Source organism: Pongo pygmaeus, chromosome 13 (genome assembly GCF_028885625.2).
Source record: "Pongo pygmaeus isolate AG05252 chromosome 13, NHGRI_mPonPyg2-v2.0_pri, whole genome shotgun sequence".
NCBI classification, from domain to species: domain Eukaryota; kingdom Metazoa; phylum Chordata; class Mammalia; order Primates; family Hominidae; genus Pongo; species Pongo pygmaeus.
In genome coordinates, this window is record NC_072386.2 from 66,853,557 (window position 1) to 66,873,245 (window position 19,689).

A 19,689-nucleotide genomic window follows, 5' to 3' on the forward strand; every position below is an offset into this window, starting at 1 on the left:
CCTTGGCCTCCCAGAGTGCTGGGATTACAGGCATGAGCCACCGTGCCTGGCCAATTAATAATTATTCGTAAGGATTTTTTTGGAATGACTATATTTAAATTTAAGGTAGTTATGATTCTTCCTTTTTAATCTTCCTATAGGAATAAAATATGATCCTTTAAAAGAAGAGAAACAACTCATGGAAGCAAAGCAAAAGGAACTGAAAAGAATAGAAGAAGCAAAACAAAAAGTAGTTGATCAAGGTAAAGAAAACAGTGAATAACAATGCTAATAAGAGAAGTAGAAAAGACCTAAATATTTATCATAATTGAATATTATTTTTCTCTGGAGATGCTGAGATTATTTAACAAATATGATAGAATCTCATTGCATGGGGAATTTTAATGTGGTTTGTATGCCTTGTTATGTGTACAGAAATTTTACCTTATGGAAATTTATCTTAAGACAAATAATATGTCTAGCTTATTATTATTATTAGGTTTACATATTTTAAATATATATATACACACACACACACACACACACATATACATACTAGGTAAGGTCAGTTTTTAATGATAGCAATTAATTTTATCAAGCATATTTTCTTAATTTTCTAGGCTTCGCTTTTGTATTCTCTTTATATCAATTCTTCACCCTTTTGGAGATACTTAGTTTCTTGACATATTTCTATTTGCCTCTATCTGTTTATTTACCCTCTGGCTTCACATATTTTCCAATTAAACTTAGACAATATGTTCCATTACTGCAACTCTTTTTCATTATTGGAAGCGGTGTCCTGCAGAAATCTAATTCCTTTTCACCTGTTCTCTGATCCTTACTGCCAGCTACTTTTTATACTCTCACCTAGTGGGTTTTTTGCCTTGGCATGTAAATATGCTGTTCTTTATCTTGAAACATGAAGTCATTTTCTTAACCTAGTCATCTGTTTATCTTCTTCTCCTCTGTCATTCATTTAATAGTTAAACATCTTAAAATTAAAAAGTTTACTGACTTCACTGTCTCTGAAATGCATTGATTTTCTTTTAATAAAAAATAATAAGCTTCAATAATAAATGTTTTACTTGTTGGCAAACATTAATAGAGATTTAACAAGTAATTCTTGGCAATATCTCTTGTAATTCTGTTTTTTCTCTGTAACAGTTACTTTATATTATGTGTAGTCATTTATCCTTAACCTCCAGTCCTCTTTCCTAAGTCTCTTAGGCCTTTTCTTTTTAAAAATTATTTTTATTTTATGAAGATAATATATATACATAGCTTTAAAAGTTAAGCAGTATTATAGTGTCCGGATTAAAAAAAAACCCAACTGTTCCTGGCCCAGGCCTGCACCTATATTGCGAAATATGGTGCTCACACCTCAGTTTCTTGATTTATTTACATATATATATAAAAAACATGTTATATATAACATAACATGCATATTATCTATAACATAACATTTTATAACATATATAATGACATTACATATTTTAAACTCATCTCGTGTTTCATTGGCATATATATGACATATATAATATATAACATGTAATATATATATTACACACACATCCTTTTATGATGTACTATGAAGATTGACCCTATTTTTTCATCTTCTCTATATAGTTTTATCACATTTTTGGTTAAATCAGAATTCATTGTTTATAGTATCGTGGCTATATATAAATGTTTTATTTATATATAAATAAATAAAAGTGGCTTTAAGTATGACTGTTTATTTTGTAGGCTTTTAGTTAACCTCCCTGTTCTCCCATGTACAAAATTTGGATCCTATTAGGGCCATTTTCTCTAAAATAAACCCTTCTGTTCTCACTAGGGTGGGAAAGGGATGTTGCTTGGATATCGGGCTAGGAGAGGAGGGGACCTAACTTAACTGCTCCTTATACAGATCTAAATCAGTTCTTTTGTTATCTTCCTCTCTCTCCACTGTGTTCCATGTTTGCTATTTTTTGTTTGGTGGGGTTTCCAGTTCCTGTGTCTTTCCAGGGTTCTATGACTTGGTTTTTTGTTGTTGTTGTTTGTTTTAAACTCATCTTGTGTTTTGTTTCGTTACCCTGCAAGATATAGGCATTGGTATGCTTTTCATGTAAAATGGATAGTTGGTTTTATTCAGGATTGGTGCTTTATTGACAGTAATGTGAGAAAAAAGAGCAAAGGAATTTAAGGTGTTGGTAAAATAACATATCATGGAATCTGAGCTGCATAAGGAAGTCAGGAGGAAGTAGTGGGTAGAGAAAGAAAGACTTAACATTTAATTGAATGACTAAATGAATTTATAAAAGAAAAGATTTTATTAGGTAGTGGTGAGAGTCAAATATTAAAATATGATCCTTTGTCTTTAAAGAGCTTGTATTCTGTTGTCTATTAAATTCTATAATCTATTTATATGTATATATATTCATTTAACTCTGGTGTATTTGAGGTACATATGATTAGTATCTTCAACTTTCCTTTATCTAAGGCCTCCTGGGCCAGCTGAATTTGAGAGTAATAGGCAATTAGAGGAAAAGATAGATTTATATATATTATTTCTATATAGGACTAGAAATATGAAAAGAGGAACAGAATTAGAAATAAAAAAGAATATAGCTTTCATTGGCATTTTTAAGGGGAGAAAAAGGATAATAACTATTGATTATCAAAGGCATATTTCAAAAAAATTAGGAACCTCAATTCTTTATTCTTCTTTATTCTTGCTTTTTCTTTTTTTTTGAGACAAAGTCTCACTTTGTCTCCCAGGATGGAATGCAGTGGTGTGATCTCGGCTCACTGCAGCCTCCACCTCCCTGATTCAAACGATTCTCCTGCCTCAGCCTCCCAAGTAGCTGGAACTACAGGCATGGACCACCATGCCTGGCTAATTTTTATATTTTTAATAGAGACGGGGTTTCGCCATATTGGCCAGGTTGGTCTAAAACTCCTGACTTCACATGATCTGCCCGCCTCGGCCTCCCAGAGTGCTGGGATTACAGGTGTGAGCCACCTTGCCCCTCCAATTCTTGATTCTTTCTATTTCTTTGGGAAGTAATGGAACTTGAGATAGTTAATACTGTTTTCTGAACATGAAATAGTTGATGAACTTCTTTTATCCTTGTTCAAAAGAAGAGAGGAAGAAGATCTTATTTCCTATTTTGTATTTACTGGGAGAGGAGGATATTCAACTATTTTACACATCTATACACAGGGAACTTAATGGTGGTATCACTAATTTTGAGAGAGATTTCTGCTTTGCTGCTGTTAGTGGATTTTCTCATTTAAGTCTATTATAATTCTTACCCAATAATCTTCATTTTTAAAATATATTTTTATACTCAGGCATAGGTTTAAATATATTTTTGTACCCAGGCATAAGTTAACAGAAATTATAAAATTTAATGCCAGTAAATTCTACATGGTCTGCTTTAGTCTCATGGCACAATAAACTAGCTTTTGAAAAATGTTTACTTGCTTTCGAAAGACTTTTGGAAAGCAAGCTATTAGTGTTCTATTTACATATATATGTATACTTCAGCAAGGCAACATACGCATGTTACTTCAGTATGTGGATATTTATAGAGTATATTTTTCATTCAATTTTAAACAAGGAATATTTGCAATTGTAGAACAACATCTGCCGGAAAAACAGGACACTTTTGCAGAAAAATTAGTTACACAGATCATAAAAAATCTTCAGGTGAAAATTTCCAGTATCCATATTCGTTATGAAGATGATGTAAGTATTTTAATATGTGATGTTTGTTTTTATATTTATATGTAAGTTATTTTACTATTTATTGACACCTACTTTTTAATGGCCAACCTATTAAATCCCAAAAGGATACAGAGCTAAAGATGATGTGATCCTTCTTTTCTGTAATTATAGTTGTAATTTGCAGTCCTTAGTGTTGAGTGCTTGATTCTACACTTTCCCAAAATGTTCAGACATTAGATCATGAAGGAAATGCCTTGGGAATTATGAATTTAGCAGTTATGTATTTTTAAAATACTTTAAAGTATGCTGTATTTACCTCCTGGATGGAGTACTGGTCTAGCAATTAGTGGAGCTAGCCTTAAATAATTCTTTGATCCTGAATAGGTCATTTGTTTTCTCTTAACCAGATAATTATTTGCTTTATAATCGTATTTTGTTAGTCTTTTTTAATAATTTTTTTTGTAAACTGGAAAACATGAAGTATAATATTCCTGTGTAACACGAATACATTAATAATTAGTATTCTAATTTGTTTTAGGAAAAATATAGGAATGAAAGTTTTTCTGGAAAGTAATAAAATGTTTCTGAATGTTTGAAATAAGTTACTTCCCAAAAAGTTATCCCTCCCTCCCTTCCTCCCCCCACCTCCCTCTCTCTCTCTCTCTCTCTCTCTCTTTCTCTTCTCCTCTTCCCTCCCCTCCCCTCCCCTCCCCTCCCCTTCCCAAGACAAGGCCTCACACTGTCGCCAGGCTGGAGTGCGGTTCCCCGATCATGACTCACTGCACCCTTGACCTTCCTTGCTCAAGTGATCCTCCCACCTCACCCCCACCTACCCACCCTGCAGTAGCTGGGACTACAGTTGCACCCCACCAGGCTTGGCTAATTTTCTTAACATTTTTTTTTGTAGAGGCAGGATCTCACTGTGTTACCCAGGCTGGTCTCCAGAGCTCAAGCAGTCCTCCTGCCTTGGCCTTCCAGAGTGCTGGGATTACAGACGGGAGCCACCACACATTGACAGTTTTTTCTATAAAGTGAATTTTATTCAACTACTAAAAATCTGAATAAATTTTACTTTCTTTCCTCTTTAGATCACAAATCGGGACAAACCGCTGTCATTTGGTATTTCCCTTCAAAATCTGAGCATGCAGGTATTTTGTTTATAAAAGAATCTTAACCATATTTAATGTGCAATATAGTCTATTAAACTACTACTATTTGTATATGCCAGCATCAGAAATAGGTGTCTATGTAGAACGGGTGCACAAAGGGTCTCGATTGGATTGGAATCGAGGGTATGTAGATTCACATTTCAAAAAATGGTTGAAAATCAAATTCAGAAATATGAGGTCCTATTATTATTGGTAATTATGATGTTAGATGCCTTTGCTTACTTTAAAAAATCCATTTCCAAGTTTGTAATGAGTAAGTACCAAATACAAGTAATAAATGTTCAGAAGTTCATCTGAAACTTCGATAAGCCTTGAAAAACAAAAATCATCAGTTTTTCTCAATATCATCATTAATATTGTAGCATAGTGTTTTCCTGTTTAATTTTTGAAATTGAGGAATTTTAAAAATATAAGAACATGTAGAGAATTTTGAAACATATGCTTGCCTCCAGAATGGATAGCTGTTAAATAGCTATTAAAATAGCCTATTTGCTTAAAGTCTTAAGTATTTTTATAGGAACAAGCTGTTTTGGATAAAGTTTGAATCCCTTTTGTTTTCTACTTCTACCCACCCGTCCTTCCCCAGAGATAAATATCCCAAATTTTAAAACTTTTATATAATATATCTATTAAAAATGTAGGATTTTAAAAGTTTACGCATGTTTTATATGACTCTTTTATGAGTTCCTTTTTGCACTTTCCAGTGTTTTTGACATTTATCTGTGTTGCCACATGTAACAAAATTCATTCAGTTTAACTGCTGTGTATTTCATTGCATGATTATTTGTTATATGTATTGGGTTTTGTGTATGATTTCTTTTTAATTTTATTATTATTTTTAAATTGGGCAACCTCCCAAGCCAGAGCAGGGTCAGAGAGACTCCACAGTTTCTTTTTAAAATGTGGCCCCACTGCAATGAAAAAAGAAAAAATACCCTCCAAAAAGTTATTCAAATACTGTCATTAAGTTGAAAAATAAGAATGGAGAATTAGCCATTGGATTGGGCAATGTGAAGATCATTGGTAACCATGATAACAGTAGTTACTAATCATCACCTTTGGAAACTTGTCTGCCAGCCTAGACCTATTCAGTTAGAAACTCTAGGATTTGGATGCAGCAGTCTGTGTTTTACAAAGCCCTCTAGGTCAGGGTTCCTGGGCCACAGAACAGGAGGTAAGGGCTGGGAGTGAGCATTACCACCTGAGCTCTGTCAGATCAGAGGTGGCATTCGATTCTCGTAGGATCCTAGCAAACCTTATTGTGAACTGCACATCCCAGGGATCCAGGTTGTGCCCCTGATGGAAAAGTTATCTCCTATGAAACTGGTCCTTGGTGCCAAAAAGGTTGGGGACCACTGCTCTAGGTGATCCTAATGCATGCTAAACTTTGAGAGCTACTATTCTAATTATCCATTCAGTTCTCCACATAGAAACAAAAACCATCTTTCTAAAATAAAGAACTGATCACTTTATTGTTCTCAATGGCTTTTCATTGCTCTTAGTTTTGTCCTTAAACAACTTATAAACCCTTTTTAAACCGACCCCAGGCAATGTACCTGGTTTTACCTTTTTTCTCTGTCTGTATTGCATTATATTCTCCCGCATACTGAGCTACTTCAGTTGCCTGAATGTGTCATATATTTGCGTACCTTTGGGCTCTGCCTGTTGTGAATCATATTTCCTGTCTACCTTAGAATCAATAATTTTTAGTTACATGTTATATATTAGGTTATATATAACATCCCTTTATCCATCACACCACTGAATTGGATGCTCCTGCCATGCCCTCTCAATGAACTGTGTATTTAACTTCTACTGTGGCACTTACCTGTTGGAAGTTGCCTGTTTGTTTGCTTTTCTGACCCGCAATGAGCTCCTTCCTTGAAAGCAGACACTTTACTGTAGTCAGTTAGTATTTTTTTGATGGAGTGATATGTCTTTAAAGGCATTTTCATGAAAGGGACATTGGTCTAGGGTATGGTAGATAATGATTTATCACTCTGCCATTTCAAATGGAATGACCTTTTTACTGCCATTGTTTTTTTTTCCTTTTCAGACAACTGATCAATACTGGGTTCCATGTTTACATGATGAAACTGAGAAACTAGTTCGTAAGGTAAATAAATACTGTGTTTGTCAACTCATGGACTTAAGAGAATTTTGGAAAGCCAAATGATAATATATAGATAAGGATGTATGTGAATTGTGCTTATTTGTTTAACTCTGATATGGCTCACTTAATTATTTGAGACTTCTGAAAATAGTGTATGTTAAAAATTCTTCAAAGAAAATGAGACATCTAATAAATTTTATTTTCAGTTAATCCGATTGGATAACCTGTTTGCCTATTGGAATGTGAAGTCTCAGATGTTTTATCTTAGTGATTATGATAACTCCTTGGTAAGTAAATTTTTTCTATATGTATTTGTTGGTATCGTATTTTGCATGAGGTTTAATTCATTGTCATTTATCTAACATACTGTAGTCAGTATTTTTTTCTAGGCACAATCTATTAGCAGAATTTACAGATACAGGTGAAGATGTGTGTAACTATACACAAACATGAATACATACCCCCATATCTTTTTTTTTTTTTTGAGACAGAGTCTTGCTCTGTTGCCCAGGCTGAAATGCAGGGGCACGATTATAGCTCACTGCAGCTTCTAACTCTTGGGCTCAAGCGATCATCCTTCCTGCCTCAGCCTCTTGAGTAGCGAGGACTGTAGGCACAGGCCACCATGCCCAGCTAATTTTTAAATTTTTTTGTAGAGACAAGGTCTCGCTTTTTGTTGCCCAAGTTTGTCTCAAACTCCTGGCCTCAAGCAATCCTCCCAGCTCAGCCTTCCAAAGTGTTGGGATTACAGGTGTGAGCCACTGCACCCAATGATACCTGCAAATCTAAATAGCTCCTAGAACATTCTTTTATAAGATTAGTTTGGTGAGATATTGTTTAATACTTTAATATTTTGCCATAGCTAAGTTCTCCTAAGTTTGAATTGGTTTTTTAAAATTGCTTTTAAACATTTTTCTTTTGCAGATAATAGGATTTTTTAGGATAAAGACATATTGGCATGAATATGGCTAGGTGTGGTGGCTCACGCCTGTAATCCCAGCACTTTTGGAGGCCGAGGTGGGTGGATCACTTGAGGTCAAGAGTTCAAGACCAGCATAGCCAACTTGTTAAAACCCTGTCTCTACTAAAAATACAAAAATTAGCCAGGCACGGTGGGGCACGCCTGTAATCCCAGCCACTCGGGAGGCTGAGGCAGGAGAATTGCATGAGTCCATGAGACAGGGGTTGCAGTGGGCTGAGATTGCACCACTGCACTCCAGCCTGGGCGACAGGGAGAGACTGCATCTCAAAAAAAGACATATTGGCATGAATATAAATAAAAGCAATTTGTCTTTTAATAGGACGACTTGAAGAATGGCATTGTCAATGAAAATATTGTTCCAGAAGGTTATGATTTTGGTAAGTACATTTTATAAGATAAAATAAGTAGTTAAAGTAATTGGTATAAATTTTAAATTAGCATTGTTGCTATCACTGTGCTAGTTCATGTTAAGTTTCCTTCTATATAGTTAAATGTATTTATAATGTATATACAAAAGCGAATAATATTATATTTTTTAGTAACATATTTTATTGTTGTGAAGCTTTTGACTGTATTTCAAAACTATAGGGGAAAATGTCCAACAAAAGATGTTAATAAATTATGATAAACCTCTAAGGATTATTCAGTAACAATTAGGGTAATATTTATGAAGACATTTCAAAATGGCATTTATGAAGACATTTCAAAATAGCCTTTAAAAAAGGCTAGCTAGTACAGCCTTTTTTAAAATAGTAAGATCACGCTACGTTTAAAATTTTTTACATTTATACTTTTCTGTGTTTTCCAAATTTTCTAAAATGAGCATGCATTACTTTTACAATCAGAAATGAATTACTGAAACAGAAAGAAAAAAATCAGTGCTGTTTCTCAGCTTCCCAAGAAGCTGGGACTATGGGCACACACCACCACGCCTGGCTAATTTCTTTTGTATTTTAGTAGAGATGGGGTTTCACCATGTTGCCCAGGCTGGTCTCCAACTCCTGAGTTCAGGCAATCTGCCCGCCTTGGCCTCCCAAAATGCTAGGATTACAGGCATGAGCCACCTGGGAACCTGGGAGGTAGAGGTTGCAATGAGCCGAGATCATGCCACTGCACTCCAGCCTGGGTGACAGAGTGAGACTCCGTCTCTACAAAAACAAACAAAAAAAAGTGCTGTTCTATGATGAGGGCACTTAATAAAAGTTGGTAATGGATAACTTAATTATTGAATTTGCATGCCTGATGTCATTAACCATAGAATATCCTTCCTGAAAGTATTTCCTTTCTTGGCTCAGTGATACTTTTCTGTCTATATTATATACCTTCATGACTACTCAAGTGACTCTTCTTTTTGTGCCCACTCTTAAAATAATTATTTTTATTGGTTTGCATTTGGTTTCATTTTCTTGATTCTCTTCTCGTAGGAAATATTCAGAACAGATGAGTTATCTGTCATATGTGTTTATGATTTTCAAATCCATTATCGTAAATTCGACTTATTTCTCCTTTGCCCTGAAGTCATTTCTTGCTGTATCAGAGTTCAGTGAGGAGAGAGAAAGTACTGAGTAATTTGAAGAGGACAAATTTAATATAAAGAATTACCGACTATAAGAGGAGACTGGAGTAACAATGGACTGTCTCATTAAAATGCTAAAGATATAGACAGAAGAAACATCCCCTACCCTAGGGCTAAGACGGGGTGCCCAAAAGAGAGGGTCCCCCTCCCTCAGGACTGAGTTGTAGACCTTGTTGGAGGACATAGCGTGGCTTGTTGAATGGCAGGAAATTATCTGTGATGCTGTGCCAGCAAAACCTGTTGGTACTTCACTTTCTGGAACTTTCTGGAAATCTACTTCTAGGGAGCCTCATGGAGGGGTGTCTCTCTGAATGCACTCCAGTACAAAACTGCCTTAGCAAGGTGCTGGGGGAAGTTGCTAGCATCTGGCTGCTTCTAGCTGCCATGTACTGCAAAAGGCCAGTGCTGAGGAACTCCGTGCTGGAGGAACCAGACACTGCAGAAGCTACTGGTTCTGTAGAAACCTGGGTGTGGGAGAAGCCATGTTCTTGCAGGAGTCTATTGAATGAACATAGTGGAACCAGGCAGCATAACTCTTTCCTCCTGCAGTGTCTCTCCAGTGTCCTCTACTGATAAAGCTTAACATTACACCAGCTGGAAAAAGAAAAAAAAATTTTTTTCTCTACATTCTCTGCCTTCAAAGGAAACATATTTAAAGATCCCCAAGTCATTTTTCAGAGCAGGCTATGAAGGAGAAGTTTGGAGCTCAGAAGTAAAAAATTGATAACTGGCATAACTGTTGGAGAGCGAAGGGAGAATGAAGGGATTCTTTTTGTTTGTGTTTATATTTAATCAGAGAGATGACAGCTTGTTTATAGGCTGAGATGGGAATGATCCAGTAGAACATGACAAATTGATGATGCAGGAGAAACGGGGGACAGTTTCTGGATTGATGTAGGTGAAAGAGAATGGTGTCTAGTACGCAAGTGAAGAGTTTTGCTGCAGATAGGAGCATAGTTAATTTATATGATAGAGTTTAGTTGTGAGAGAAGTCCTTATACTGAGTAGATGAGTAGATATGGTGATAAGAGTTGATGTAAATTCTCTTCTGAGCTCTTCAATTAAAAAATATGTATCTGAGGTATGTTAGGGTTCTCTAGAGGGACAGAACTAATAGGACAGTTGTATATACAAAGATGAGTTTATTAAGGAGTATTGACTCACATGATCACAAGGTGAGATCCCTTAATAGGCCATCTGCAAGCTGAGGAGCAAGGAAGCCAGTCTGAGTCCCAAAGCTGAAGAATTTGGAGTTTGAGAAGAAGAATTTGAATGTTTGAGGGCAGGAAGCATCTAGCACAGGAGAAAGATGTAGGCTCGGAGGCTAAGCCACTCTAGTCTTTCCATGTTCTGCCTGCTTTTATTCTGGCCGCGCTGGCAGCTGATTAGATTGTGCCCACCCAGATTGAGGTTGGGTCTGCCCTTCCCAGTCCACTGACTCAAATGTTAATGGCAACACCATCAGACACACCCAGGAACAGAAGTTGCATCTTTCAATACAATTGAGTTGACAGTCAATATTAACCATTACATGAGGTGTTGAAGGTTTTTGGAGGGAAAAGAGGGTATGAAATAGGAATGCTAGGGGAGTGAGAGAGTGAAATGACTAGGGCAGTATTCTCAAAGTATGGTTCAAACTAGCAACATCATTTAGAAATGCAGATTTCTAGGGCCTTTCCCAGACCTCCTGAATCAGAACCTCTGGAGGTGAAGCTCAGCATTTGATGTTTTTGTATTTAATTTTTTATTTGTATAAAATTGTGGAGTACAATCTTTACATGGATATATTGCATAGTAGTGAAGTCTAGGCTTTCAGTGTATCCATCACCTGAATAATGTACATTGTACCCATTGAGTAATTTCTTATCATCCACCCCTCTCCCATTTCTCTACCTTTCTGAGTCTCCAGTGACTGTCATTCCATGCTCTATGTCCCTATATACACATTATTTAGCTCCCACTTACAAGTGAGAACACGCAGTATTTGTTGTTCTGTTTCTGCATTGTTTCACTTAAGATAATGGCCCCCAGTTCCATCCATGTTGCTGCAAAAAATGTGATTTTCTTCTTTTTTTGGCTGAAAAGTATTCCATGATGTTCATGTACCACATTTTCTTTGTCCGGTTACCTGTTGATGGACACTTTGGTTGACACCATATCTTTGCTATTGTGAATAGTGCTGTGGTGAACATACAAGCACTTTTTTTTTTTTGGATAGAATGGTTTCTTTTCTTTCGGGTAGATACCCAGTAGTGGAATTGCTAGATTGAATAGTAGTTCTGTTTTTAGTTCTTTGTGAAATATCCATACTGTTTTCCACAGAGGTTGTACTGATTTACATTCCCACCAACAGTAATCCCTTTTCTCTACATCCTTACCAACATCTGTCATTTTTTGTCTTTTTAATAAAAAAGACATTGTGGTTTTAATTTTCATTTCTCGGATGATGAGTGATGTTGAGCAGTTTTTCATATGCATGTTGGCCATTTGCATATCTTCTTTTGAAAAATATTTATGTCCTTTGCCCACTTTTTTTTGTTTTGTTTTTGAGACAGAGTCTTGCTCTGTCGCCCGGGCTGGAGTGCAGTGGCGCAATCTTGGCTCACTGTAAGCTCTGCCTGCCGGATTCATGCCATTGTCCTGCCTCAGACTCCCGAGTAGCTGGGACTACAGGCGCCCGCCACCACACCTGGCTAATTTTTTGTACTTTAAATACAGATGGGGTTTCACTGTGTTAGCCAGGATGGTCTCAATCTTCTGACCTCATGATCCGCCCGCCTCGGCCTCCCAAAGTGCTGGGATTACAGGCGTGAGCCACTGCGCCCAACTCTTTGCCCACTTTTTAATGGAGTTGAGTTTTTTGTTGTTGCTGTTTGAGTTTCTTGTAAACTCTGGATATTAGTCCCCTGTATGATTGATGGATAGTTTGCAGATATTTTCTCCCATTCTACAGTTTGATGTTTTAATAATCTCTCTAGGTGATTCAAATGAATACTAAAGTTTGAGAACCACTCAGATGGAATAGGGTTCAATAAGGTTCTCATACTTTGAGAACATTGCCTTTGTTTTTTTTTTTGGAAAGGGACATGTAGTGAGTTAAATATTTTACATTTTGCAGGCCATATACAGTTCCTGACCCATTCCTCTTTGTTTCTTTTAAACAACTCTAAAAGTGTATGAATCATTTTTGGCTCACTGGCTATACAAAAATAGGCTGTAGCATGGATTTGGATGATTCCTGGACTGAAGGACTGTTGTGTGATTGCTCAGCAGCATTAAGGATGCACTTGAGATTTATGACATTAAAGTGAGACCCAGCAGTATGTTTTTACCCCCAACTGTGTTCAGCTCCTTAGGGGCACTGTGGAGTTACGTGGGTTACTCCACACTGACGAAGTGAGAAGTTAAGGAGTCTATGCAAAGGAATGATTAAAATAACTGATGATGGAACTTCAGTAAGGTGGGGATGGACTGAGGTTGTGAAGCAGAGGTGAAGGGCAGAGAAAGCTTGGAGGATCAATGAATTGTAGGTCCAGGGTAGCTTCTGTCACCAGCCACTAAATTTATTTATTTCTTCTGCTTTTTTTTTCAATGTAAGAAGAAATACAGAAGAAAGAACAAGATCTTTAAGCATTTATTTATATTCAAATGAACATATTCTTGAATGTTTAATGTTTAAGAAATTAAATGATTGTCCATATCGATGATTAAAATAAAAGGAATATATCATCTTTATATACAGATTAGCTTATAATTTAATGATGGATCTTTGTCTAGATTCTGCTATTACTGGTCTTCCTCTGAATGGTTCTTATTCTTTTTGGCACCAAACACGAAGAGTTGAGAGGAATTTATCTTAGATTATGGGTTGAGCCAAGCAGGTAATCCTGAGCAAACTTTCACTCTTCATCTCTCTCCTTTTACCAATTAAAAGGAAGAACACAGATGGATCTAGAGAAATTGATCAGAAATTCAGAAATTATAATTATATAATGGAAACCAGTATTAATCCTCTTAGCATTTCTAATGTTCATTCATTCTATAAAACTGTGTACTTGTATTAAAACTATTTTTCTGAGTTTTTTTTCTTAAAATGTTTCTGCTTTTAAGTATCATATTGGTGTTTTGAGGGGAAGTTCAATTTGCCTTTGTTGTATTTATGGAAGACAGTGAATTGTAAGTAGGAAAAAGATAAAGAATCTTCTCCACTAATTAAGGAGTAGTTCATCTGACTGAACCATGGCAGTGTGAACATCTGGGAACTGTAGAAAGGGTATAAAATAAGTGGAAATCGGTGTTTTCAGCTTCATCACTTTATTGCCTTGAGACTTTGGAAATATAACTCAGTTTTATTTTTTTCCATTTGTATTATTTTTCAGTATTTCGTCCCATATCTGCTAATGCCAAACTTGTGATGAATCGCCGATCTGATTTTGACTTTTCTGCCCCCAAAATAAACTTGGATGTTGAGTTACATAACATAGCAATTGAATTTAATAAACCACAGGTGATTTTCTTTAATATAATTTTCAATTGTGAATTATTGTTTGATAAAAGCAAAACTAAGATTTTAAATGTTTCACTAAAATTCATGATGTTATATGGTAACATTTCCCTAAAGAGTCAGTAATGTAACTTTTATCTTCAGCAATTGAACAAAAAAAAGTGATACATTTAAGAGCTTTCATTTTCCATTCTTTAGTATTTCAGTATTATGGAGCTTCTTGAATCAGTTGATATGATGGCACAAAATCTGCCATATAGGAAGTTCAAACCTGACGTGCCTCTTCACCACCACGCCAGAGAATGGTAAATGCCTTGAATTTTTTTTTTTTAGATTTTAAAAATACAACATAAAAAATTTCTCGACTTCAAGAATAATCTTTAAGATATACCATTTTTAAGGTCTGATACAAACCATAATTGATTTATAGCTAGAAATGTATGTAGCTGCTTTAGCTTATTGAGTTAATGAAACTGATTTAAGGGATTCTTCCTAACACAGTTTACAACTTGAGATGCTCGAATACCATAGTTTTCATTTACTATAGACGGGTCAGTATATTTCGAATTATTACAAAAACAAATCCTGTTTTGTTTTCTTGCATTGTCTCTCCCCAACCCCCACCTCAACTTCCCTATCAGATACACTGAACCAATATTATTAAACCTGTATTTTAAAACCTAAAAATGTTACGGAGTCTATGCGGGATAATCCCATTTTAAAAGTCAAAAGTCTTGTTATTCCAGTTTTTAAGCTATTCCCTAGTTTCTAGAAGTTACGATTACTCTTTCAGTTGACTTTTTCAGTTATTATTCAGATGACTAAATGTTATTTGCCAATTAGTGCCTTAACAGTTCTTGTGTAGAACTATATTTAACAAAATGGAATGATTTTGCTTATTTTCACTTAAGAAAGAGGAAAGATTAATGTTGAATGGATTATTAATGCAAATGGAGTTGGGTAAAAAGGAAGTACTCAGATAATATATCATTTTCCTAATCTTTGTATTATAGTTATGTATGTTGTTAGTTAGAAGCAATGTCAGTAATGTTTCATACTGTTGATTTGAGGGTGTTAAATGTTTTTCTTTTTTTAACTAGGTGGGCTTATGCTATACATGGTGTTCTTGAAGTAAATGTTTGCCCCAGGTTATGGATGTGGTCATGGAAGCATATTAGAAAACATAGGCAAAAAGTGAAGCAATATAAAGAACTGTATAAAAAAAAGTTAACAAGTAAGAAGCCACCTGGTGAACTTCTCGTGTCTTTGGAGGTTAGCATTTAAAAAGAAATTATTGAGTGTTTTATACTACACAGCTCCTTATTGGTCTTCAGTGACTGATACTCCCTACCTTTCATTCCAATTTTTATTGACCTTTTCATCTCTTTTACTTAGACTTTTTTGTAGTTCTGTTCTTAACTTCAGCTGAATAATACAAGATTTGTTGAAATTCTCCAGTGAGCTTTTGAAATTCGAGATTATTCTCAATCTGAAGGAATTTGGGTTCATGCAAATAGTAACTTGAAACCTCTGTTGATGATGTCATTTTTAACCTCAAAAGTCTAAATAGTGTTTGCTACATTGATTCCAACTTCTCTGTGTTGGTTTCAAAGCCTTTTATGTGTCACCACTACATTTTCCCTATGTTACAATCTGAGCATGCACTAATTTAATGTTTCCTGTACTCTGTATATTTAATGCTCATTCTTATAGCCACGCCTATGCTCATAAATGCTACCTGCCTTTATCTACCTACTCAATTCTACTCATCCCTGAAGTTCTACTTAAGTCTTAGTGCTTGCATGAACGTCTCTGAATTTTCTGCTTATACACAGCCCTTTTTCTCTTAATTTTTGTGGTATCTCTAGTCTCTACCAGTAATTTTACATTTAATTATCTATCTTGAGATATTATTTTTGTATTAATCTTGTCTTTTAGCATTATGACATATTTCAAGAGGGACTCTTTTACAAATCGATGAACTATAGCTTAGAGAGATTAAGGGGAGTTAGTCTCTTGAAGTTAATGTAAACATTCTGAATCCAGAATGAATTTCTGATTCATAGATTAGATTGACTTTTACTTTTATTTTCAATGTGGGAGACTTTCTGAAGACCTAGGGCTGTTAGGAATGCCTGGGCTTAGAGTCTTTGGGGGATGGGTTCAGATTTTCTTAGTCTTGAATCGTAACCTGAGTCCTCCAAGTCTGGATAGGAGAACCCTGAATAAGTTATTCTGAAATAATAATAGGTTGTAGTTACTTCTCTTGGGGGAAAAATAGTTTGAGCATGAAATTCTCAAAAGTAATTATGGGTATGTCAAGATAGCTATGATGAAAGATTTAGCTAATCTCAGCTTATTTCAATAGCTATGACAACTATGAAAAGTGTTAAGTATTAAAAACAAGTTTTAAGTGTATCTGGGTCTACTTGAAATACAGGCATACTTCGCTTTATTGTGCTTTGCAGACATTGTGTTTTTTACAAATTGAAGGTTTGTGGCAACCCTGTGTCTAGCAAATCTGTTGGCACCATTTTTCCAATAGCATTTATTCATGTCTATGTGTCACATTTTGGTAATTCCCACAATATTTCAAACTGTTTCATTGTTATTATATCTGTTATGATGATCTATGATCAGTGATCTTTGCTGTTACTGTTGTAACTGTTTTGGGGTGCCACAAACTGCATCTGTATAAGACAGCTGTTAAGTTTAGACTAAAGCTGCCTCCTTATATATTTTAAGTTTGGCCAAAAGGTTTCTCTGTACGCCATGAACTATAGCTTAAATGGAAGTGTAAACAGACTCTAGTCTACTCTTGTGCCAATCACCAAGTTTTGGCCAATCACATGTGGCCAGTTGTTCAAACCGTGTTCAAATAAGGTGAACACTAAGCTATAACCAAACCAGCTGTTTCTGTACCTCACTTCCATTTTCTCTATGTCACTTTCCTTTTTCTGTCCATAAATCTTCCACCGTATGGCTACACCAGAGTCTCTGAGCCTCTTCTGGCTCTGGAGGCTGCCCGATTTGCAAATTGTTCATTGCTTAATTAAATCTTTTAAATATACTTCGGCTGAAGTTTTTATTCTAACACAGCAAACTTAATAAATGTTGTGCGTATTCTGACTGTTCTGCTGACTGGCTGTTTTCCTGACTCCCTCTCCTTGGGCCTCCTTATTCCATGAGATAAAATATTGAAATTAGGCTGATTAATAACCCTACAAAGGCCTCTAAGTGTTCAAATATAAGGAAGAATCATACGTCTCTCACTTTAAATTGAAAGTTGGAAATGATTAAGCTTAGTGAGGAAGGCATGTTGAAAGCAGAGATAGGCCAAAAGCTAGGCTGCTTGTGCCCAGTGGTTAGCTCAGTCCTGAAGGAAATTGAAAGTGCTATTCCAGGGAACACATGAATGATAAGAAAGTAAAACAGCCTGATTACTGATGTGGAGAATGTTCCAGTGGTCTAGATAGATGAAATCAGCTGCAGCATTCCTCTAAGCCTTATCCAGTGCAAGGCCCTAAACATATTCTCTTCAATACTATAAAGACGGAGAGAGGTGAGGAAGCTGCAGAAGAAAAGTTTGAAGGTAGCAGAGATTGGTTCTTGAAGTTTAAGGGAAGAAGCTGTCTCTATAACATAAAAGTGTAAGGCGAAGAAGAAAGTGCTGATGGAGAGGCTGCAGCAAGTGATCCTGAAGATCTAGCTAAGATCATTGATGAAGGTGGCTATACTAAACAGATTTTCAGTGTAGATGAAACAGCCTTTTACTGGGAGAGGATGCCATCTGAACTCTCCTAGCTAGAGTGAAAAAGTTAATATCTGGCCTCAAAGCTTCAAAGGACAGACTGACTCTTTTGCTAGGTGCTGATGTAGCTAGTGATTTCAGGTTGAAGCCAGTGATTCTTTGCCATTCTGAAACTCTTAGGGCCCTTAAGAATATGCTAACTCTGCTCTGGCTATGCTCTATACATGGAACAGCAAAGCCTGGATGACAACGTATCTGTTTACAACATTTTAAACCCAAGCTCAGACCTACTGCTCAATAAAAAAGATTTTTTTCAAAATATTACTGCTAATAGACAATGCACCTAGTCACCAAAAGCTCTGATAGAGATATACAAGGAGATGAATGTTGTTTTCATGCCTGCTAACACCACATCTATTCTGCCACCCATGGATTGAAGAGTAATTTTAACTTTCAAGTCTTATTATTTAAGAAGTACATTTTGTAAGATGATAGCTGCCTTATGAAATAGGTAGTTATTCCTCTGATGGATCTGGGCAAAGTAAATTGAAAACCCTCTGGAAAGGATTTGCCATTCTATATGCCATTAAGAATATTTGTGAATCATGGGTTGAGGTCAAAATATGAACATTGACAGGTGTTTGGAAGTTGATTCCAACCCTCATGGAAGACCTTGAGAGGTTCAAGATTTCAGTGGAGAAAGTCACTGCAGATGTAGTGGAAATACCAAGAGAACTAGAAATGGAGTCTGAACATGTAACTAAATTGCTACAATCTCATGATAAAACTTTAACCAATGAGGAGCTGCTTCTTATAGAAGAGCAAAGAAAGTGGTTTCTTGAGATGAAATATACTCCTGGTGAAGATGAGAACATTGTTGAAATGACAATTAGAAATTTACATAAAATTAGTTGATAAAGCAGCGTGCTGTTTGAGAGGATTGACTTCAATTTTGAAGGAAATACTGTAAGTAAAATGCTATCAAACAGCATTGTACGCTACAGATAAATCATTTGTGAAAAGAAGAGTCAATTGATGTGGCAAACTTCAGTTAAGAAATTGCAATAGCCACCCCAACCTTCAGCAATCACCACCCTGATGAGACAGCAGCTATCAACATCGAGGCAAGATCCTCCACCAGCAAAATATTACAACTCATTGATGACTCAGATGATTGTTAGCATTTTTTAGCAATGAGGTATTTTAAAATTAAGGTATTTATGTTTTTTTTTTTAAGACAATGCCATTGCACCCTTAATAGACTATAATGTAGTATGAACATAACTTTTATATGCACCGGAAAACCAAAACATTTGTCTGACTCTTGCCATACTGTGGTGATCTGGAACTGAATCTGCAGTATCTCTGAGGTATGCCTGTATCTTAATGATAACATACAGGCTGTACACATAATATGAAGGATTTATGATTGTATATCTATGTATATATATTTTTTGAGACAGGGTCTCGCTTTGTCACCCAGGTTGGAGTGCAGTGGCACCATGACCCCTCAGACTTAAGCTATCCTCTCATCTCAGCCTCCTAAGTAGCTGGGACTACAGGCATGTGCCACCATGCCTAGCTAATTTGTGTATGTTTTGTAGAGGTTTTGCCATGTTGCCCAGGCTGGTCTGGAACTCCTGAGTTCAAGTGATTCGCCTGCCTCAGCCTCCCAGAATGTTGGGGTTACAGGCATGAGCCACTGTGTTTGGCCTTTTAATTATATTTTTAGTTGAAAATGTAACCAATATGCTTACCCTTATCTGTAGTTTAAACCCAAATAAAATCATTTTAAACAATGCATGTACATATTTTAATATGTGTTTATAACTTGAAGAGTTTGGAACTCTTTTATGCATAATGTGTATGATTTCATTTTTCAAAAAATTACTCTCTAATGTAC

At 35.9% G+C, this 19,689-nt stretch overlaps 1 protein-coding gene across 5 annotated transcripts in view; it reads left to right on the forward strand.

Annotated features, from left to right (window-relative positions):
- VPS13A (vacuolar protein sorting 13 homolog A) overlaps positions 1 to 19,689 on the forward strand; it is a 249,091-nt gene that overhangs the window by 30,475 nt on the left and 198,927 nt on the right. For all 5 annotated transcript variants that reach the window (XR_010123324.1, XM_054500058.2, XM_054500059.2 and 2 more), the window contains exons 5-13: positions 141 to 242; positions 3,603 to 3,712; positions 4,780 to 4,839; positions 6,917 to 6,976; positions 7,180 to 7,260; positions 8,275 to 8,332; positions 13,911 to 14,038; positions 14,234 to 14,340; positions 15,136 to 15,307. Coding sequence is in view for 4 of the 5 variants with exons in the window: in XM_054500058.2 (XP_054356033.1) it covers positions 141 to 242; positions 3,603 to 3,712; positions 4,780 to 4,839; positions 6,917 to 6,976; positions 7,180 to 7,260; positions 8,275 to 8,332; positions 13,911 to 14,038; positions 14,234 to 14,340; positions 15,136 to 15,307 (878 nt within the window). In the remaining variant the exon portion in view is untranslated. The remainder of the gene's footprint in view (positions 1 to 140; positions 243 to 3,602; positions 3,713 to 4,779; positions 4,840 to 6,916; positions 6,977 to 7,179; positions 7,261 to 8,274; positions 8,333 to 13,910; positions 14,039 to 14,233; positions 14,341 to 15,135; positions 15,308 to 19,689) is intronic.